The sequence below is a fragment of the Manis javanica genome, chromosome 3, assembly GCF_040802235.1.
Source record: "Manis javanica isolate MJ-LG chromosome 3, MJ_LKY, whole genome shotgun sequence".
Lineage (NCBI taxonomy): Eukaryota > Metazoa > Chordata > Mammalia > Pholidota > Manidae > Manis > Manis javanica.
Window position 1 is genome coordinate 145,164,344 of NC_133158.1, and position 23,190 is coordinate 145,187,533.

The 23,190-nt window shown below is 37.3% G+C and overlaps 1 protein-coding gene across 9 annotated transcripts in view; it reads right to left on the reverse strand.

The window, feature by feature from the left end:
• Positions 1–5,923, reverse strand: part of MFSD1 (major facilitator superfamily domain containing 1) — a 31,775-nt gene extending 25,852 nt beyond the window's left edge. For 4 of the 9 annotated variants that reach the window (XR_012129398.1, XR_012129399.1, XM_073232159.1 and 1 more), the window contains exons 1-5: positions 5,648–5,922; positions 3,407–3,459; positions 2,442–2,554; positions 925–967; positions 551–618 (exon numbers count right to left, since the gene is read on the reverse strand). Coding sequence is in view for 6 of the 9 variants with exons in the window: in XM_073232159.1 (XP_073088260.1) it covers positions 551–618; positions 925–967; positions 2,442–2,554; positions 3,407–3,459; positions 5,648–5,819 (449 nt within the window). In the remaining 3 variants the exon portion in view is untranslated. Of the gene's footprint in view, positions 1–550; positions 619–924; positions 968–2,441; positions 2,555–3,406; positions 3,460–5,647 lie in introns of all 9 variants that reach the window. The other 5 variants (XR_012129397.1, XM_073232158.1, XM_073232161.1 and 2 more) reach the window with 3 other exon arrangements.
• Between the last annotated feature and the right edge of the window lie 17,267 nt (positions 5,924–23,190).

Below are 23,190 nucleotides of genomic sequence, written 5' to 3' on the forward strand. Positions count from 1 at the left end.
ATTCTCTTTGATACCTATGAGCGCTTGAGTAAGCTGTGTCATCTGCATCCCTCAGGGCAGGAAGCCCAAGGCTGGCCTCAGAATGGGCTTATTGAACATTGAAATTCATGAAGAGCAATCAACCTATTAATATTTTGCACACTTAAGCCTCTTTAACAGGAATCAAAAGGACTTGCACATTACCCACCAAAAAAAACCCAGCAAATTGTCCATGAATCACCAACCTAGAAATTGATGGTCTATACTTTCCAAATGAGCTTTGAATCATAGGCTTCAATACAACAGAAAAGTGAAACACCTAGGGAAATATCGTTTTCAGAGAACTATTTAATATTCAAGCCCCAGAGTTAACTATGACCACTCAAAATTGTTGCTTACTTTAAAGGAAAATTAAGACAACTAATTAATAATCTTATATATATGTAGCTAGATTTCAAGGATTTGAAATAATTTCCAGAACAGACAATAATATGTTCTTTGTAAGTCTTTAAGAAATTGATAGATGAACACTGAAATAACATTAGGATGAAGGAAACTATATATAACTTACCCAAACACAAACCTTCCAAATTCCATCAGCCAAAAAGCATTAAATATTCCACCCAGAGCAAAAACAACCTATAATGGAGAATATAATACAGAATCAATGAAAATGTAAGTTAGAGGTATTCAAGAGAAGTTAACTTATGATGAATCACAACTTCTACAATGGTTTTACTATCCCTTCCAAATAAATCTGTAAAATTTAAATTAATTAAGTATAATTTAAATATTCATCTGTCTCAAAGCCTAAAATAGACTATGTATTATGCTAGATGGGCATTTGTGGACTCTATGCAACTTAGGCATTCAACACACCTTTGCTGGTATTAGACAAGAATTCAAAAGTCAGTCACATAATCAATGAACTTTGGCCTTTCTTACCTGTCCAATGCAAACAAAGACGCTAAAAATAATGGTGCCCCATCTGTTAGAGGGAAAAAGAATGAATTAAGAGTTTGTCACCAAGACCTTCAGTAACAATCCTCTTTAGTTTTCTTTAACCCCCCTGCCTTTCTTCCAAAAAAGAAAAATGAAGTGCTGTTCTGCCTCTGAAGTCAGCAGCTTTCCTAGGCTGAATGCTAATCTACAGAATTGACTTCTGAGTGGATGCCTGAAGTTTTAAAAATAGCGTATGTTAGTTTAAACCATTATCATCTCTTAAACAAAACTTATTAAATAATCTTCAAGAAGTTCCCAGTGTTCCCATTTAAAAATGGACATTCTCTTTAAAATTTCTATTAAGAGTTCAGGATTTATTGCAAGGCAGTCTAGATTAAATAATTTTAAGTGATTATAATTCTTGATAGCTAAAAACTATTTTTAAAAGGACAAATACCAACCATGTTAATACAATTAAAAATCTCCCTACTCTAACATTCTACTTTGAATACCTGATTAATGTTTCTCCAGAGTAATAAAATGCCAGTATTAGAAGCCCTTAAAGATCGTATGAACACACTGCACTTCTGAAACTCCACTCTCTCCCAGAATCCTTGTGAAAAGGCCACACCACATTCTACTGACTGATCTCCAGCACTGAGAAACTCACTCTGGTCCCAAAATGACTCATGGTCCCTCCTGTCAACCCAACCGAAGTCTTCATCATACTAAGTTGAATCTGTCCCCGTTTCAATATAATTTTACCCTACAGACCAAGTAAAATAAATTTAACTCCTCCTTTATACTCTAACTCTTCAAAAATTGGAAAATCCCCAAGTCGTCCAAACACTTAAGAATTTCTTCAATTCTTTTCCACCAGACGTGGCATTAGTTTGCCCTCTATCTTACAAAAATATTCCCAGTCTACATCCCCCTTAAACTCTCCACCAACAACACACAGACAATCATAAGGATGGAAAGTGGCAAAGCTCATAGCATTGTTCCTTCTTAACATCACACAAAGTGCAATGCCCAAAGAAAGACAGAAAAAGAAAACCTCACTGAGGCTAGGAAAGGCAAATACTGCCTGTGTGCCAAGTACTGTGCATCCACATCTCAATCTTCATAACCACCTGGCACAGCAAGAATTATTATCCGTACTTTATCAGTGAGAAAACTGCAGCTCTAACAAGCACAGAACAGCTCGGAAGAACTATGAAGTTGACAAAGTAGTAGCAATGGAATTCATACTCTGGTTTGCCCGATCCGAAGTGAGGGATAATTTAATTAGATAACTGAGTTACCTTATGCCATGAGAACCATTTACTAGTCCCAACCTTAAATGAAATACCAAACAAGTTTTAAGAACCAATTCCACAGATATAACAATTACTTTAAAAATTAGAGCAAATTATCATAGTCAATAAAGAAGCTTATTCAGTTATTTCTAAAAGTACCTTAATCTAGTTCTGTGTTTTCCTAACAATTTTACACATAGGTGAAATTTTTTTCAAGCTTACCGTATTCCAAATACTCGGTCTATCAAAAAGCCACCAAAGAAACACATAACCACATTAGGCCAAGAATACCAGGCATAGAGCAGCATGAATTTTGTAGTATTCACCTGCATATCCTATATGGAAAGAAAATAAAACTTTTTTTTCCAAACATTTAAGTTTAGCAACTAACACATCAAAAACTATTTGCATAGGGTAGGAATTTCTTAATCATTTATAGTCACTAACTGCTTTGACAGTGTCATGACAGCTTAGCCCTCACTCCAGAAAAATGGTTATACCTGGGATCCCTGGGAACTTCTTGAGTTCACATGCCACTTCAGAGGCTTAACAGAATCCAGGACCAATCAGATGCCCCACTATGGGGACCACTTCTGCCTGCATCTGCCTGCAGCTTCTATGTTATTACCTATATGCTACCCACATTGGGCCTCCCCCTACACAGTGAAAGACAGTATTAGCCTATTCCTACCCTCCTCCCACTAACTCCTACCTTTCTTCCCTTTGTTCTAGAATTAGAAGGGCCAATTTATGCATTTCCCTGTCCAAAGGTAAAAAACTTACAACTAAATAAAACTACTTAATAAACAATCAAATATGTTTTTACAAAACCAAACTAAAAACACTAACATGGACAATCTTCTGCAATCAGTATCCTCTCATTTGCCATTCAGATGATTATGCAATGGGAGAGTGAAATGCAAACAAAAATCTGCCAATTTTTTGGCCAATATTGTGGAGACAGCACTTAATTAAGGTTTGAAATAATATCAAGTCACCAGTGCTATAAAAGAATTATTTGTGGGCACCCATTCCAACTCAAGAACACTCCCCGCTGTATGTGGATGTGTTGACTACACGTGCTAAAATGGACAGTTTCAGAATGGACAACCTGAGAACTGACTATGCTTCAGCGCTACACCTGCTCCAGAGCCAACAAAAGAAACAAAGGTGAGAAATCAACTTACCCGTTTAACCTGACTCTGAAGGGCAGAAGGATTATCATAGCAAAAATAGCTGCCTATATAAAGAAAAAGCAAGTATTTTTTTATTGTTTATTAAGGTATCATTGATATAAAATCTTATAAACGTTTTATGTTGGCAACACTGTGATTATTACATTCATCCATATTATCAAGTCCCCCCCACACACTCCACTTCAGTCACTGTCCATCAGCATAGTAAGATGCAAATTGAGTCACTACTTGTCTTCTCTGTGCTATACTGCCTTCCCCGTGACCCCCTACATTACATGTGCTAATCATAGTGCCCCTTAATCCCCTTCTCCCTCCCTTCCCATTGACCCTCCCCAACCCCTTCCCTTTGTTAACTGCTAGTCCCTTCTTAGAGTCAGTGAGTCTGCCGTTGTTTTGTTTCTTTGCTTTTGGGAAAAGCAAGTATTTTATAATAATACTGTCTATATAGAAGTTTCAAGTTGCAATTATTACTTAAATCATTATTTTAAACACTTTTACCAGGGGTCTCCAGGACTGACACTGAGAACTTTTTTGGGCCACTTCCTTGTCCACCAGCATTTTCTAAGTTGTAGCCAAACAACCCAGAGAAAATGTGTCAAATCATTTACAAACTATTACAGTGCACATATAGCAATATTCAGAACCTGGGCTAAGAAGTTAACAACTATTTGTTCTTCCATTTTACTTTCATCATGCATCATATATCTATTATTTTATTAATATTTTCATGAAGCAGCAATAGTTTCCTTATTTATAGCTACCAAAACACAAACACACTAAAAATTTCACATACATCTTCAGCAGTTTCCTGGTATGCTACCTGCTGTTACCATTTACTTTGAAAGCAGAGGAACTACTCTGTATTAACCTGATATATGAAACCAAAATTCTGATTTTACAAACACAATAACCAAGGTCAAGTAATTTAGTGAATACAGCAACAGGAATGAAGAAAAATAAAACAGAATTCTAAAGAATTAAGTTAAAACATAATCATGTCTTTTGGGAAACAAAAATGGAGAGCAAGTTCACATTCATGCCCTCAGATTTATTTTTAAATATAGTAACAGACTTTCTGTAGGCCTCAGACTAATATTGCCTCCATTTCTCAACTAACTCTAAGTACATATTAGAAGCTTTCAGTTCAAAAGAAAAGAAATGTCATTAGAAAAGTATGGCTTCTGAAACCCAGGCAGGTAACCATAATTTACCAAACATAATTTGCTTGTGCAGGGGTAATTTTAAGTGTTTTGTGTTGTTCTTGTTTTTTGTTCATAAACCCAGCCATGTGTGATTCCTGCCTTATCGCAATAAGGAACAACAATGTCATGCTTTAAGGCTAATGGATAGGCATCTTCTTCCCACAAAGAGGGAGGGAAGGACACAAAAAGAGTTGCAAAGAAATTAAAACCTAAAGCATCCTTCGGGCCTATTTATATATATACCAGCAGTGGCATAAAGCTCTCCACCAAAATGTTGCTAAACCTAAATTACACCAGGTCCAGCAAGCCCCCTGAAAAACATATTGTCACTTCCATACCAAACTAATACTGACATTAGAATGTTGCTGAATAAATTAGTTGTTGCTGGGATATAGGCAAACGCTTTTAAAATTATCTCAAGAAACTGCTTTCAGAGTCATCAGATTTCATAACTGAAACAAACACTGCCAAGCTCACCGCAAGTCCAACCCAGCACGATTGCTTCACAGTGGCAGAGAGGAAGGCTAAGAGAACACACCCACCCACTGAGGCTATCAGCAAGACACACTCACACATTTTCCCAAAGAGAGAGAAATAATATAAAAGACTGCTAACGAATTATCCATTCCAGAAAAAAAGTGGGGTTTTTTTTCGGGCAGAGGGGCGGAAGGATAGTTAAATCTTTCCAAACTCCTTACGAAAAAAGTGTAATGAAAGGAATCTTGACGACCTAAGGATTCCTTCCTACCTGTGGCCGCAGGAAGGAGGTGCTAGTCTCTGGGACAGCAAGCGTGGGACAAACTTGGCCCAGCATGGTCTTCCCCGATCCCACCTGCGGGACACTATTAACTCCACAGACTTGGAAAGGGGTCGCGAAGGACAAAGAAGGGAAGCCCAGGGGCTGAAGCCAGAAGCTGCGCCGCGGCCGCGCGGCACCTGTGAACTCAGCGTGGCTCTCGGGGCTCGGGGAGGAAGCCCGGACTGTGACCAACAGTCCCGCCCCACCAGCCCGGTTCACCGGACGGCTCACCGAAGCCGAGGAGGCACATCAGCAAGAGCACCAAAAGCCGATGCGCCAGGCGACTGGGATCGCAGAGGGCCGGCAGCACCCCTGGGCCAGCAGAGGCGGCGGGGGCACCTCCGCCGGCCTCGCTGGGACCGTCTGCCAGCAGCGCTCGCGCTTCCTCCTCCTCCTCCTCCATGTGGCCGACCGAAGACCCAGAAGGGAGCAGGCCGTAGGTCCTAACGCACCGCCGCTGGAGCCCAGCGAAGACTGCGGCCCCGTGACCCCGGTCGCTCACGTGACGGCGGGCAGGTCACGCAGGGCCACGCTCACGTGAGCGGCCGTGATCACGTGGGGGCAGGGCCAGCGGGGAAGGCGAGGACGAGGCAGTGTTTAGCGATTTGGTCTCACTGGGGCCTTGCCTTAGGCGCCCACCGTCGGCCTTCGTTTCCTGCCCTGCTCCCATTGCAGGCCCGGTGCAGCTCCGCCAGGAGAAAATGCGGGGCGCCCTGCAGGCTTGACGCCCGGCGCCAATGACGCGAAAACGTTTGCCGTCCTCGCTGCGTTGTTCTCCGCGTTATTTTTGATTGCTCCTAATGCACAGCTGGTTGAATACTTTGTGATGTTTTACGTCACGTGTCAGATACTAGGAACAAAAAATGAGATGAGAAGCTCTCGGTCCTCATAGTTTACGGTTTAGTTGGGAGAGATCGCCGAAACGTACTTTAGAAACTAGGCTGAGTAAATGAATGCTGAGAACAACGGCTGAAATAACTGACTTAAATAGGCATGCTTAGGAAAGCGAGACCAGTTGTACAGTTTAACCAGCTCTGAGCGAAAGTGGTGGCGGAGGGGGTGGGGAGGGCTGAAGCTCCTTCAACTTGATACCTAAGCTAGAATTAGTAAGAGTGAGCCAGTCGCACCTGTTTGAGGGGATAGGTTGGAGGTAGAAGGGGGTGGTTAGGGATAATAAAGGTGCACGCATGAAACTGTGTATTTATCTGGGAATGACAAGGAATTCAAAGAGTAGAAACACTAAATCTTTTCCATGAGGAGCGATGCAAGGATTTTGAGCAGAGTAGCAAGAATGCAAGATTTGTGTTTTTAGAAATTCAGTGTGGCCACACAACACTCCACGCTACACACATTGCTTGGTGTCCCCAGGCTTTGTCAACAGAATTTTGAGAGACTGAATAACCGTGGGGATTATTAAGTAGTTAGAAAGGTTAGAGGTGGCAAGAGCCTATACAGGGTAAACAAAGGAGCAAAGAGACAGAATTAGGTATTTAAGGGTTAGAATGGGGCAGACTTTGTGAATAATGTTACATGAGGTCTGAAAGAAAGGATAGACCTGAGATGGTTTTCCCGGATTCCTAGCATGGACCACCAAGAGATCAGGATATAGCAAGAGAAGAGAGTGGGAGAGAGTGTCAAAAAGAGATTAGCTTGGAATGTATAGTCTTTGAGATGTCTATACACCACATCTCCACTTTAAACCTCCGATTCTCTCAGCTCCAGAGGAGGAGCCCCCCAGGCTAGTGAAATGGTCTTGCCAAGGTGACTAACCCCATCTTCCCAGTTATGGTGGTCACTTCTCTGTCCTCTTCCTTGGGGTCTTAGCATCAGTTGATGCAGTGGACGTCCTTATCCTTCGTGGTCCCTTGACGCTCCACTTGCCTTGTCTTCTTCCTAGTTCACTGGGTTCTCATTTGCTATCTCATTTGTCAGTTCCTCCTCTTCTCCCTGAATTCTAAATGTTCAAGTGCCCCAAGTGCCCTTCTGGGCTCACTTCTACTCCTTCTGTCCGTAGCTTTAAATGTCATCACAATATGCTGTCCTGCAGGTAGCCATTACCATGGGTGGCTATTGAGCACTTGAAACGTGGATACTCCTAATTGAGATGTGCTGTAAGTGTAAAATACACACCAGATTTCAAACTGTGTGAAAATAGAATGTAAAATATTAATAGTATATGGATTGCATGTTACACTGATATTTACATATATTGTGTCAAATAGAATATGTGAAAATTAATTTCACCTGCTTTTGCTTTTCAGTGTGGCTGCTAGAAAATTTTAACTTTCATATGTGGCTTTCATTCCTATTAGTGGTGATTCATATGCTGAAGTCTCCAAAATTCGTCCATTCCAGGCTCCTTTCTTGAGTGACAAGACTCCCATTCTTACTGCCTATTTAACATCTCTGTGTGGATGACTAATAAGCATCTCAAATCTTACATATCCGAAACAGAACCCCCAAGTTCTGTCATACATACTAGAGCTGTTCCTCCCTACATGCTCCCCAGCAAAGTAAGTGACACATCTGTCCACAGTTGCTAGCCACAGGCCTACCAGCCATCCTTGATGGATTACTTACCTCCCTGCCTATGTCCACTCCACCTTTGGAGGTGTCTTGTCTTTATTCTAAAACATGTCCTGAATCCATGCACCCTCTTCATCTGCCAAAGTGCAGCAGATCTTATAACTTTTTGTTGCTTATTTTTAAAGAGAAAAGCATACACCTGGTAGGACACTCAAATGGTACCAAAGAGAATAGACCTCAAAGCAAATCTTTTCTGCCTCCCTATCCCCAGTAAGCTTGAGAAGTAATCACCATTACTATTAGATTCTTTCGTATCATCCTGGAGCTACCCATTTTTTTTCAACCCAAGAACATAGCCTAGAGATTGTCTCCATTTTTTTAAACAAATGCAAAGGGTTCTGTTGTATAGATGTATTATACACTATTTAGTAAGTCTCCTATTAATGGACATTTGTTTCCAAACTACTATATATAGCACTGTAGTGAATTGCCTGTACAATGGTCATTTCACATATGTTGATTTTACTTATAGAATAAATTCCTAAAGGTAAAATTGCTAGGTCAAATAGACTTTTAAAATTTTGTTAGTTAGTGTCAAATTGTCCTCACTAAAATTGTACCAGTTTACAACCCCACCAGCAGTACATGGGAGAACCTCTTTCCCACACCATCCCTATCAAGTTTGTTGTCAGGTTTTTGGGTCTTTGCAAATCTAAGAAGTGAAAAATGGCTGTCGTAGTTTAGACTCAATTTACATTCCTATTACAATAAGTGAGGTTCAACATGGTTTTATAACTAATAGCCACTTACATTTTCTAAGAATTCTGTTCATATAGTTTGGTCATTTTTTAGATGAATCATTGACTTTCTCATTGATGAAACTCTTTGTCAATGGTGGGAGTTGCAAATATTTCTTTTGACTGTGATTACTGTATATTTTTCTATGTAGACTTTTAGTATAAATATATTTTTTTCATAACTCCAGAAATTTGCTTCCCACACAAAATTTTCAACAGCCTTAAACTGGGTTCCCTACTTCTGCTGTTGTTATATTCCTGATACATGTTGCCCACACAACAATCAGAATGATCTTTTTAGTTTTGGTGTTTGGTTTGTCAAAGGATGATAAAACAACCACCTAATATCTGAGTTAAATAAGACAAAACTAGACTAATCATGTACTCTAGCAAGGGAAAATTGTATGGGTAGGCACAGTCTCTCACCAAGCAAGCAGGCTGTTGATCCTATGTAGGGGTAAGTATGGAGTTAGGGCGAGGTGCATTTGGGAGACAGAAGGGTTGGGCATCATCTGTCTAAATGCACTAGCTAATAACTCCAATATCAGATAGCCGTGGAGATAATGTGCATTCTTGCCTTGGACAAACTAAACTTGCCTGGGATAATACTAAACAAGCAAACAGAAGAGAAGGGAAAGCTCTTGTTTATTAGTTGGAAAGCAAACTAATAAATGTAGAAGGAATGGTGGAAATAGAACATCACTGTTCGGCAACCCTTGTAGTAATTTATTCAGGCAACAATCATCAGTGGTTGCTAAAATCAGTAGGTGAAAGTTCAAAGGGTGATAAGATATATACATATTTTCAAAGTATCTCTTCACAAGACACTTATTAATTATAAAAGGAAAAATAGTGCAGAAACCTGGCCCACACCATCTTAACCAAGTGATCAAAGTTATTACCAGTGCTGAGACAAATGGACATCATGTACCTCCTGGTATTATGCACTGAAATGAACACAACCATCTGTGGTATACCTATCACAAGTTCAAGCCTGAATCTAATCATGAAGAGACATTGGAGAAACCCAGACTGTGGGACAGTCTACAAAATAACATAACACCTGTAGTCCTCAAAAACCTCAATGTCATAAAATACTAAGGAACTGTTCCCTGTTAAAGCAGACTAATAGGCATGACAACTGAACACAACACATGATCCAGAATTTCTTTAGTCAGAAGGACCATTACTGGAACTGTTACAAAATCTGAGTAAGGTCTATGATTAAATAATTAGTACTCTATAAGTATTAATTTACTGATTTTGTCTGTTGTACTGTGGTTATGAAAGAGAAAATACTTCATTTAAGAAGACACACAGATATTTAGCAATCAAGGGACAATATGCCAGCAACTTACTCTCAAATGGATCAGAAAAATTTGTACGCGTGTATACACACTTACATGTGTAATATGGATACAGAGGGAGAGAAAACAAATGTGGTTAAATGTTAACATTCAGGGAATCTGGGAGCAAGATGTATGGGAATTCTTTGTACTAGTCTTATTGCTTTTTGTGAGTCTGAAATTATGTCCACAAGACTTTGACCACCTGAGAGTCAACTTTGTTCCTCAAACACCTAGTACAGGTCCCAGCTTGAAAAATTTTTAAGTGGATGAACCCCTTAAATCAAAAGAATTGCATCAGTGAGTGGTGTAATAAGGAAAGTTTACTGCCATGCAAAAACCCATCCTATTTATATAATAAACTTGTTTATCCTATCTGAATTGACCTCTTAATTAGTCAAGCAAACTGCACTTATTCTATAATCACTGAATGATAGAAAAATGAGGATGACTGATTGAATGAATGACAGGTTTAGGCTTTACTATTTGGGACACCAGACCATTGGATTGACCAACCGGTATCACTGGTGAGGGGATGGCTGCAGCTTCCAGAGCAAAGTTTGCCCCACCGACAAAAATGAGGGTAGGATTCTACATTGAGCCTTCACATTCCTTAATTCCTACTACTCCTGAGGGCTGTGTGGGTCAAAACATTCCCTTTATTTCCAAGCCAAAACCTTTCAGTGCCTTCTTTCCCTCCTGGCTTGCCCCCACCCCCACTCTCCCTACCAGCAGTGTTGTTTCTAATGAGGGACAAGTGGGAGGAGTGTCTGGTTCTGCTTGGAAACCCAGAAACAGGGATAAGTCAGCTTGACCTCAAAGAATGGAGAAGATTGAGGCAGGTGGAGGGAGAGAGTCTAAGAGATTGAAAGTATTTCAGGCAAAAGTGACAATGTATGCCAAGGCTTAGAAGGGTTACAAAATCACATCAGCTCCCATATCAACTTTATTCAGTTCTACATGAAAGCTGTGCAAAGGAAAGTCTTGAAATTCTGGTAAAAATAACCAGATTGCTTTAAATCATGGGGCCAGAATTTAAATCTAGGTGTCTATATATCAACTCATGAAAAAATTTTGTAGTCTCTGGCCAAGTTTATATAATCATGGGAATAAATTTTAATATATTCTTATTTGAATGACATACCAAATTTAAGAGAAAAATCTGTGCATTAGTAGTATAAGACTACCTTTAGATTTTAGAGTTGAATTGGCAAAACTAGTGGCCCAGATAATGGAAAAGCACCCACTAGGAGGTCTGGGGATCCTTGGCTCACCATCTAGTCACCATTTTCAACTGCCTCTTTTACTTTTTTCTTTTTTTCAGCATTACCATCCATGACCTGAGAATCTGCCTCCCACTCATTTTGTCTGGTGCCTTGCCTTTGTCCCCAGGATGGAGAAAGCTCTTCTTTCTCTCCCCTCTGGGACTCAGGTAATGCTCACGTTCATTCATTCATTAACATTTCTCTCATCAATATGTTTGCAAAGATGTCCATTCTGGATATCTACTCTCTTTGCCTAGAATATAAAATGTACTCATTTACAAAGAACTATATAGCATGATATAAATCTGAAATGTCTTCATAAAGCATGGTTTTAAAAGTTGCTTAAAATAGAAGTGGTTTTTCAATAAGAAAAGATACTCATTTTATGATTTGGGCTCATTACACATTTGTGCACCTGAATTTTCCTGTCAGTAAAAATCATGTGTTTGGCCTGTATACTTTATAGGGATGCCAAGGTGATTGTGATATTTCTAAGCATTTTAATGTCCTCATGTGAAAAAAAAAAAGGAATTACAGTGAACAATAAATACTAGTCTTAATGTTTTTTGGAGACAAAGTCCTACATCTAAAACTATTAAAGCCAAAGAGTCATCTTTATGGATCTAACCTTCTGTGGCCAAACTTACAAAAAAATATCTAAAAGGATGTTTGCATACTAAATAAATAATTTTATTTATGATAATACATAATTATATGTATATGTAATTATATATAATTTTATTTATTATACTCTTTTTATTATACAGCAAACACCTAGAAACCATTTAGATCTATTTTATTCACTTACAATGGAATAATTCCTTTGTTTCCCTCTTTATTTATGGCAAACTTAAGTCCTGGAGGAACAGATTAATTCACTGGGGTTACAATACAAATCGGTGAATGAACAAAGTTTAGATGGTAAATTACTATATAGCCTGCTTCAAACAACTGGTTAAAAGAAGGAAAGAGATAGTGAAAGATATTACATTATTAACATATACGATTATTCCACAAAATAAAAAACTCATTAAAAAATGAAAAAGCTATAAAAATGGTGGAAACATATAAGACATTATTAAAGGATACACAATACAGAATTATACAATAAGAAGAAAAAGATTGGAAAAATTAACACCAAAACCAGCTCCTTGGAAAAACAGCAATACAAGTAAATACTAGCATGCCCTGAGAGAAGCACATGAGATTTTCCACTGGGAAGAGTAGAAAATAGGAAAGAGAGAGCTTTTAGACCTTAGCGCTCAGAGCTGCTGACCCTCAGATTCCAGCGTGACTGTTACAGCTGTATGCACAAATGTAAAGTGAACAAATATGGGTATTTTCATTCACATGCAGATCCCCAGATTTGCACATTCTTATCATTTGTTTTCAAAACTAGTTAAGTAAAGAGAAGAGACCTGTCCCCAAAGATATAAAATTGGTGAATATGTCAGGTTGAAGTGGAGAAAGGCTGGCATTTTGGAAACAAAGATAGGTACCATGCCTAGGATGAAGTGCCATCTCAAATTGCCTCAAATTTCTAAAACCATTGAATAAATTTGTGCCCTACAGACTTCAGTTTTAAGAAATATGCCTCTTTTACTTTGAATGTTGTTATCTGTATGTTATCATCTTTTAATCTATTTCTATTTTTCTCTTTATGTATCTGGCCATGTATTCATTCATATGCCTATCTCTACCTATACATTTACTGTACATTTATCTACCATGGTTATGGACATCTGTTTTGTAGACTAATTGCAAAAATAAACTCAAGATATTTTTCCTCCCTCATAAATGGTGAAGTGGGGTCAGGAAAGAACAGGTGTCACATTTTCTAATTGAAGAAACTTAAAGGAACCCTTTAGCTTGGTAAAAGGAAAAATATGTATGTGTGTATATATAAATGTGTGTGTATATATGTATGTATATATCTATGCATACTAAGCAATGGAAAATGTGAGCACACTTAGAATTACATATTGAGAAAGAGAAAAACAAAGGATGAGAAAATATCTTAAGGCAAAAACTAAGCTGTTAGAGGAACAACTAGAGGAGGTATATAGGGACATTCTTTATGCATATTATATATTTACTGTCTCAGCTCCAAGTTCAGCTACAAGATAAAAAATACCTTGAAGTTCATTATTTCACCTGGTCTATGATAATTTAAATGTTTCTTTTACCAACTGGCACAATGTATTTTTTTTGGTCAGTAGATGGCGCAGGAGAGACATCTCCGACAGAAGCAGTTCAGCCTCTGGTTTGCCTTGCCCACTCCAGGCTCAGCCACACTTGCACAGCCAGTCCAATGCCCAGTTCCCACAGCACAGGTGGCATTCTTTTTAAAGGAAAAATATTATGAAACCCATAGCTAAATGGAAGAAATAAATATATAAAGTTAGTACTATAACAAAACTATACAACAAAGTTATCTCTGAAATGCAAGTGAGGAGAGAAAAGAGAAAAGGATGAGGAAAAATTAAGATAATCAGCCTGTTAGAACAAAAACAGAGAGAGGAATACGAGCCTGCCTCTACAAAAGCAGGGCAGAGCTTACAGTTTGAGAACCCGTGAGGTCTTACCTACTCTAAGCTTGCAAGTTAAATCAATATGTGCCATGGCAAACAGATCAATGTAAAATCTTGGAGTGAACAAATTTACTAGGCTCTGGTGCACCTCCTGTCCTCTATTCAAGGATGATTTGTTTGTGACTGCTTCAACATGGCAAAGTCAGTGTGTGGTCAGTTCATACACCTAAACCCAGACATACATTTTTATTATTTGCTTCAGATGTCTGTCTGTCTGTCTATAGATATGAGCTGTCCCAAGTGGATTGCATTAGTGAGGATGTCAGGAGGGCTGGCCCATGAAAGCAAAGAGAGGTATCATACCTGGTGTGAAATGCCTTGCTTGTCCATTTCTACCAATCTTGATTTACCACAAATTTCTAGTACTAAAGATTTAAATTATCTCCTGGATTAAGTCAAAAAACAGCACTGACACAGATGTCAATTGTTAAAAGTTATTTTTCTCTGCCTAACAATATATCCTGAAAAGTGCTCCATATTAATTCATATAGATTATAATAATTCTTTTTTGGTACCTGCACAGTACTATATTGTGTTTATTACCATAGTTTATTCAACCACTTTCCTGTATTTGGTATTTATTAAGTTTTCAATATTTTGCAATTATAAATCATTTTTCAATAAATAATCTTGTGCTTGTGTATTTTTATACTGTTGGAAGCTCATGTTCAGGCTAAAGTGTGATTGCTGGGTCAAAGAACGAATGCATTTATGGTTGTGTTTGTGCCAAATTTCCCTTTAGTGGAGTTGCAACATTTGTGCCATGTTTTACAATGGCTTCACCAAGAAAGTACATTGTTAAGCTTTTGAGTTTTTGCCAGTCTGTGTTGGCATAGGTGGCATAGATTAATAAAAATAACATGAAGAAATATATGCAATAATGTATATAAATTTTTGGAGGTAGAAATCACTTGCTTTTGCGGAGAAGGCACTATAGCACAGAGAAGACAAGTAGTGACTCTATAGCATCTTACTGTGCTGATGGACAGTGACTGTAATGGGGTATGTGGTGGGGACTTGATAATGGGGGGAACCTAGTAACCATGATGTTCATGTAAGTGTATATTAATGATACCAAAAAAATAAAATAAAGAAATGAAATCACTTGATTTTGGATACACATATTTAATTGTTTAGAGCATCTGTCTCTGTATGTTCTCCTTTTTTGTTACTCATAACAAGTAATGTTTGGCCAGTGGATGTCACTCTAGTGCTACTTATTTAAAGGATAGATAATAATACAACCCTCTAAGTTCATATATTTTAGGACAATAACTCTCTTTAAAAATCCTTTCAACATGTTCAGTAGATAAACTAGGCAAGAGTTTCCAAGGGACAAGTCTCTTTGGAGAGACTAATGTGTTTAACATTAGGAGGGAGATTTTTGAAGGGCTAAAGAAAGCCAGTTCAGCACGGTTTGGTTTTAAAAAGCAAAGTATGGTAGTTTTGATCTGATAACTAAAATTAACCAAATTAAGAACAAAATTCACGAGCAATGAGAACTAAACCATGATCATGTGACTCTTTAATGTATGTAAATAATAACAACTTGGAATTTTTGTCCTTGATGAAATGTCCTACACTGTCCAGAGAAAGAGGAGGTGGCTTTCTCTATACTTCACTAGACCTCTCCAGCTAAGGGCAATGGCTTCTCACTTAGAACAGTCTCCAAACATGATATGCAAGTGTCTTAACTTAGCTCTTACAGTCACTCTCGTAGTACTACCTTCATAAAATTGACATTTAAATGAACTCCTAAAGCATTTATGCATTAAAATTAGTAAGAATGATCTTAATGACTAGAAAATCCTTACATTGATTACTTTTTGGATTAAACAGAAAAAGAGACCTTAGCAAATCTGTGGTATTCAACTGTAGATCTTTAATATTCATTATTGCTTATTTCAATAAAGCAGGTAAGTTCAAATCCAAAAGAAAAGGTTAAGTTCACAGATTAGAGCTGTGTTATTTGTCATCAATATCAGGCATATTTAGTACCAAAATTAAATGTCATATGATTAGTATTTTTAAATAGATATTTTATTAGTAGAGTCTCAGATAAAAAATTATAGCATACTCAAATTAGGACACATGAAAAAAGGTAAGAGTCTTAATAAAGACCACAAAAGATTTGTGGAGAATAGCCAAACTCCCCATTCTAGAATAAGGACAATATTCAGTAACCATACCCCATAGCTAACAAAACTGACAACAAATGCTATACACTGTGTCCTGGTATCAACAGTCAAATCTCTCCTTATGACAACCTGCAGCCAGGTGCAGCCAAGAAATCATCTCTGTTCTGAATTTATTTCTCTGCACTGAGGAAGTTCTGCCACATATTGTCACTTGCTGGCTAGGCCCTATTTAGGTCTTGTGGCCTTTGTTCCACTTGCCAGACAGTCCCATGTTCCTCTTATGCTCTTGTTCCAAGGTTGCCTGAAGTGCAGTGTTCACAAGGGAATTCCCAGAGCTGTCCTTTGCCTTCCATCGTGCTTGTTAAACTTTCTTGCTAATCACGTGTGACCACAGGACTGGCTTGTCTCATTGTGTCTGTGAGCCCCTGTGGGTTTTGTGTGTTTCTAAGTTGAGCATTCTTAATTTTCTGGCTGTTGCCTCTCTGTTCGTCCTACAAGGAGTTATTGAGGGAGAGGTTTTCAAATCTGCCCTGTAAATAGTGGGCTATTTTTTTTAAGGGAAGATTAAACTGTCTGGGTAGTAGAGGATGACAGTGAGCTTAAAAGAGTTACCACTTTATTACCTTCCATTTCTTGAGCAAGAATTTCACTAAGTCTGCCTAGAAACCTTGAATTTAGGAGTTGAGCGGGTAAATCATTTGCAACTGTTGGAGGCAGATAGTATTTTACCTAGAACTTTTGAAAATTTTTCAAAAGCTGAAATTGAAAATCAGCTATGAATGCCTGAAGAATATATTACTATTTTATCTGCTAATGTATTGGAATGAGCAAGTTGAAGTGCTTTAGGCATTCCATTTTTTTCTAAATAAATACATATCTGCCAACTAGTTATATGTGTACAATAACAGCTCACATCATTGAGTGCTTACTGTGTGCCAGGCACTGTGTTAGGCACTTTGCTGGTATCTGATATAGCCTCATACCAACCCAGTGAGGTAAGTACCCTTAATATCCTTGTTCTATACATGATGAATTTCTAGCTCCATAAGTAGGAAAAGATAGAATGAGAACACTATAAGTAAGCCAGAGCATTCTGGGGAATGTAGGGATTCTACCAAAGGCAGACAGGGTGGATTAGCCCCAGTGGACCCACACAATGCCCAGAAAAGGAGACTATCCCTGCAGCCTAATGGAGTAGTCATCTGTCCTGAGAAGAGAGTCAGAGGCTCTCCCTTCTGTGGGAGAGGAGCCCTCCTTTGATCCTACTAATTAGAGCTAATAAAGAGGTAAAAACAAATGAAACAGTAAACTGAGGCAGAGCTTCCTGTGAGGAGGACATGAGGGTCAGAGAGGGGACAATAAAGACCTGTTCTCTACCTTATATAGATAAGGCAAACTCTCCCTTGCACTCACACTGCACTGGGCCAGACAATACCAGCTGAGGTGGTGGTGGGTAAAGGTCACATCCCCCTTATCACTTGAATGGATAACTCAAGTGCATGCTCAAGATCAAGGAGCCCACCGATTCAGTGCTGGAGAGGGTCAGCTTCCTGGTTCTTTTCACCATGTCCTTACAGGGCAGAAGGGTCAAGGGAGCTCTCTAAGGTCTCTTTTATGACGGCCCTGATCACATTCATGAGGGTTCTGCCCTCAAGACCTAAGCACCACCAAAAGGTTCCTCTCCTAATACCATTACATTGGGTATTGTTAGGTTTCAATGTATGGATTTAAGGAGAAAACGAACATCCAGTTCACAGCAATTTCCTAACTCCATAAGCCCTACAGTTACTTGATTCATTTCTAAAAATTTTCATCACCCTTACTGTGGAATAATTTACATCTAGTGAATTTTATTATCCCCTGTCTGGTACAAATCAATGACTCATGACAAATTTATACCATTGTGTAACCACCATTCCAATCAAGACATAAGATAAACATCACCCCGAAAAGTTCCTTCAGGGGTCCTGACAGTCAGTCCTTTCCTCTACCCCTAGCCCAGAGAGAGACATCTAATGGTCTGGTTTCCTTCATTACAGTTTGCCTTTTCTCAATTTTCATGTAAATGGAATCAGAGTATGTAATCTTTTTTTTTCTTTTTTTGCCTTTCACTTAGCATTAAGTAATTTGAGATTCATCCATATTGTTGTATATGCCAGTAGTTAATTCCTTTTTATTGCCAACCAGTATCCCACTAAACGGATGTAGAATGGTTTGTTTAGCCATTCCCCTGTTGAGGAACACTTGAGTTCCTTCCAGTTTGGTCTATTATGCCTACAACTGCTAAGGACAATCATATACAAGTCACTGTAAAAACATATGTTCTTATTTTCCTTGAGTGAGTATGAGTAGGATTGTTGAGCTGTGTGGTAAGTGTGTATTAAACTTTTAAAAAACTGCCCAACTACTGTGCAAACTGGCTGTGCCTTTGTGAAATGTATGAGAGACCCAGTGGTTCCACATCTTCATGAACACTGTATATTCTCAGGTTATTTTCCTTCTTTTAGTTTCAGCCAGTTTAATAGATGTGTATGTAGTAGTAATTCATGATAGTTTTACTTTATTTTTTCCTGATGATTAATGATGTTGATTGGACAACTTTTTTTGTGTTTATTTGACATTCATATAACTCCTTTGGCGAAGTGTTTGTTCAAATCTTTCTCCCGTTTTAAAAAATTTAGTTGTTTTTTGTTCCCAATATTTAGTTGTAAGAGTTCTTTATATATAATTGGAATATAAGTCCTTTCATCAGGTTATATTGTGTAAATGTTTCCCATGTTGTGACTTGATTTTTATTTTCTTAATGAATTCATTTTAAATACCTCTATTGATATAAAACTCACATACCATACAATTCAACTGTTTTAAAGCATACGATTCAATGGATATTCAGAGTTGTGTAACCTTGCCACAATCTAGTTTAAGGACATTTCAATACTCCAAAATGAAACCCTAAACATGAACATTCACTCTCCGTTTCCCCTTACTGCTTCCCCTTCCTGCCAGCTCTCTGTAACCACTCATCTCTTTTCTGTCTCTAGATTTGCCTATTTAGAACATTTCATAAGAATGGAATCATACAATATGTGGTTTATTGTAATTAGCTCCTTCCATTATGTAAAATGTTTTCAAGTTTCATCTGTTATAGCATGTATCGGTACTTCATTCCTTTTAATTTCCAGGTAATAGCCCACTGTGTGAATATACTCATTTTCCTTATCCATTCATCAGTTGATGGGCATTTGGATTGTTCCCATTTTTATCTATTACGAGTTAGGCTGCTCTGAACGTTCTTATGCAAGTTTTTGGAGGTCTTTTTTTGGTATTTTTGTCTCACTACTAATGTATGGGGGTTCCCGTTTCTTCACATCCTTGTTACTGTCTTTTTTTTCATCACCGTCCTAATGGATGTGAAGTCATATTTCTCTGCTTTGCATTTCCTGATGTCTAATGATATTGAGCATTTTTTTCATGTGCTGATTAGACTTTGTAAATCTTTGGAGAAATGTCAATCAGATCCTTTTGCCCATTTTTAATTGATTGTCTTTTTATTATTGAGGGCAAAGTTTCTTTCTATATTTTGGATATAGATCCCTTGTCAAACGTATGATCTGCAAATATTTTCTCCCATTCTGTGGGTTTTAACCATATTGTTTCCAGCTCAAAAGTTTTTAATTTTGATGAAATCTAATTTACCAACATTTTTTTTCCCTTAATACTTTTGGTGTCATATATAAGAAACCATTACCTAACCTGAGGTCGCAAAGATATACTCCTCTTTTCTTCTTTTATAATTTTACTTCTTACATTTAACTGTTTGATCTATTTTGAGTCAATTTTTGTGCATGATATAAGGAAGAAGTCCAAATTAAATTTTTATGTGTGTGTTGAAAAGACTGTATATCTTCCATTGAATTATCTTGGCAACCTCGTCAACATAAATTGATCATAAATGTAAGGGGTTATTTTTAGACTTAAAATTCAATTCCATCAATAGGTATTTCTATCCTTATGCCAATATTATACTGTCTTTGTAGTAAATCTTGAAATCAGGAAGTATGGATTCCCCAGTTTGGTTCCTTTTTTTAAAAAAAGATTGTTTTAGCTATTCTGGGTTCTTTGAATTTCCACATGAATTTTAATATCAACTTGTCAATTGATAAAACAAAAAAATAGCCAGCTGGAGTTTTTAGTAGTGTTGCACTATTAAATTGAATCTGTAGATCTGCAGAAAATCTGTAGTTTGGGGAGAATTGCCATCTTAACAATATTAAGTCTTCTGATCAATGACTAAGGGATGTCTTTCTATTTCTGAATTCCTTAGGACTTTCTATATACAAGATCATGTCATCTGCAAATAGATAGTTTTACTTCTTCCTAATCTGAATTCCTTTTATTTCTTGTTTGTGCCTAATTATCCTGGCTAAAATGTCCAGTACAATATTGAATAGAAGTGGCAAGAGCAGGTGCCTTTTTCTTGTTTTACCATTATGATATTAGCTGTAGTTTGTTGGGGGTTTTTGGTAGATGTCCTTTATCATATTGAAAAATTTTCATCTTTTCCTAGTTGTCGAATGTTTTTATCATAAAAGGATATTGAATTTTGTCAAACTTTTCTATTGAGATGATCATATAATTTTTGTCCTTTATCCTGTTAATGCTGTGTATTTCATTAGTCAAATTTCATACATTAAATTAAATTAACCTTGTATTCCTAGAATAAATCCCATATATGCATGGTATATAATAATTTTTATGTTTCTGGATTCAGATTACTATATTTTGTTGAGTATTTTTGCCTCTTCATTTATAAAAGATTTTGGTCTGTAGTGTTCTCTCTGGTGATGTCTTTGTCTGGTTTGGCATCAGGATAATACTGGCCCCATAGAATTCATGGTAAAATAGCCCATCCTCTTTTATTTTCTGAAAGTTTGTGAAGGATTGGTATTAACTCTTTAAATTTTTGTAGAATTCACCAGTGAAACCCTCTGGATGTAGCTATTCCTTTGTGGAAAGTTTGAAAGTTACCAAGCTGGTCTTTTTATAAATTGTTATAAGTCTATTCAGATTTTTTTCTGTTTTCTTAAGTTAGTTTCAGTCGTTTGTATCTTTCTAGGAATTATTCCATTTTATCTAAGCTACCTAATTTGTTGGCCTTCAGTTTTAATAATATCCTCTTATATTCTTTTCTATTTCTTTAAAGCTGGGAGTTATGTCTCCTCTATTTTTCTTGATTTTTATCACTTGGGTTTTCTCTTTTTTTTCCCTTGGTCAGTCTAAGGTAAAGATTTGTCAATTTTGTTGCTCAGAGAACCAACTTTTGGTTTTATCGATTTTTTTATATTGTTTTTAAGCACCCTATTCCAGTTATTTCCACTCTAACCATTATTCTTTTCTTTGTTCTTCTCAGTTTGGGTATAATTTCTTCCTTTTTCCAATTCCTTATGGTATATAATTAGGTTATTGATCTGATAAATTTCTTTTTTAATACAAGCATTTAAATCTATCAATTTCCCTCTAAACATTACTTTAGCTATATCACATAAATTTTAATATGTTGTATTTTGTTTTCATTCATTTCAAAGTAATTTCTAATTTCTGTTGTGATTTCTTCCTTGACCCATTTGTTATTTAGGAGTATGTTATTAATTTCCACATGTTTCTTAATTCCTAAAATTTCCCTCTATTATTGATTTCTGATTTTATTCCATTGTGGTTAAATAACATACTTTATATGGTTTAAATCCTTTTAAATTTATTGACACTTTCTTTATGGCCTACCATGTTACCTATACTGAAGAATGTTCCATATGCACTTGAGAAGAAAATCTATTCTGCTTTTGTTGGGTGGAGTGTTCTAGAGATATCTGTGCTTTATAGTGTTATTCAAGTCTCTTATGTCATTACTCATTACCTTCCTAGTTCTTCTATCCATTATTGAAAGTAAGCTAGTGAAGTCTCCAGCTACCATTACAGAATTTTCCTCACAGCAATCCTTACGCCATCATTCCAGAAGTATCACCTTCTGTCTTTTGAAGAGTATATGTTTTTAATTTTGAGGAAGTCCAATTGCTCTACTTTTTTCTTTTATGCTTTCTGTTCTTTTTGTGTTTTATCTAAGACATCCTTCCCTAACTCAGGATTACAAAATGTTTTTTTATGCTTTATTTGATAAGTTTTACCAGTTTAGGTTCTATAATTAGATCCATTCTAGTTAACTTCCTTTATATGGCATGAGGTAAGGGTTAAGGTCTATTTTTTTAAGACACCAATTGTTCCAGTATTGGAAATACAATCTTTTCTCCACTGCATTACCTTAGCACATATAGAAAAAAATATTTGAAAATTTAGTTTCAAAATGTACACATTTATCATAGTACTACTACCTTATAGTAATGAACACACACACACAGAAAATTTTAAAGGATGAGATTTTAAAATGAAATAAACAGTATTTTAAATGTCTTGTTAATAGGATGGTCCATGGATCATTATCAATATCAAGCCACAATATAGACTTTGTCAATAAGGGTAATGAATGTGAATCCATTTTTCAGATAGTATTCTCAATCTCAAAGTTTTGTCTGTTGGTTGTTTTTGGGTTTTCTTTTTCCTTATGCTAGGATAAAGAGGCATGTGTTACATTAAATGGTCCTACATACAAAAAAGAGTTAACATTGCAGGCCTAAGATGCTAGCCTCTAAAGTTCCTTCTTGCAAGGCTGGCCCCTGGCTGGCATCTGGAAACTTAGATTTGAGGAGGGTTCCCTCCCATTAATTGGTGAATGTGGCTCTCTGTGCCAAACTGTTTCTACAAATAATGTGGTTTATATTGAACATCCGCTTTCCTCCTGGGAGCATGGAATTTGGGTATGTGCTAGATAAAGAGTGCTATGTGTTCAGCTCCCAAGAAAACTAGGTACTGAGTCTCTGATGGACTTCCCTAGTTGGCAACATCTCACATGTATTGTCACAACTCGAGGCTGGGCTATCCTGTGAGACGCTACTGGGAGAGATTCAGAAGCTTGTGCCTGGTTACCTCCCACATCTCACCCAGTGCACCTTTTCCCTCTGCTGATTTTGGTTTGTATCCTTTCTCTGTAATAAACCAG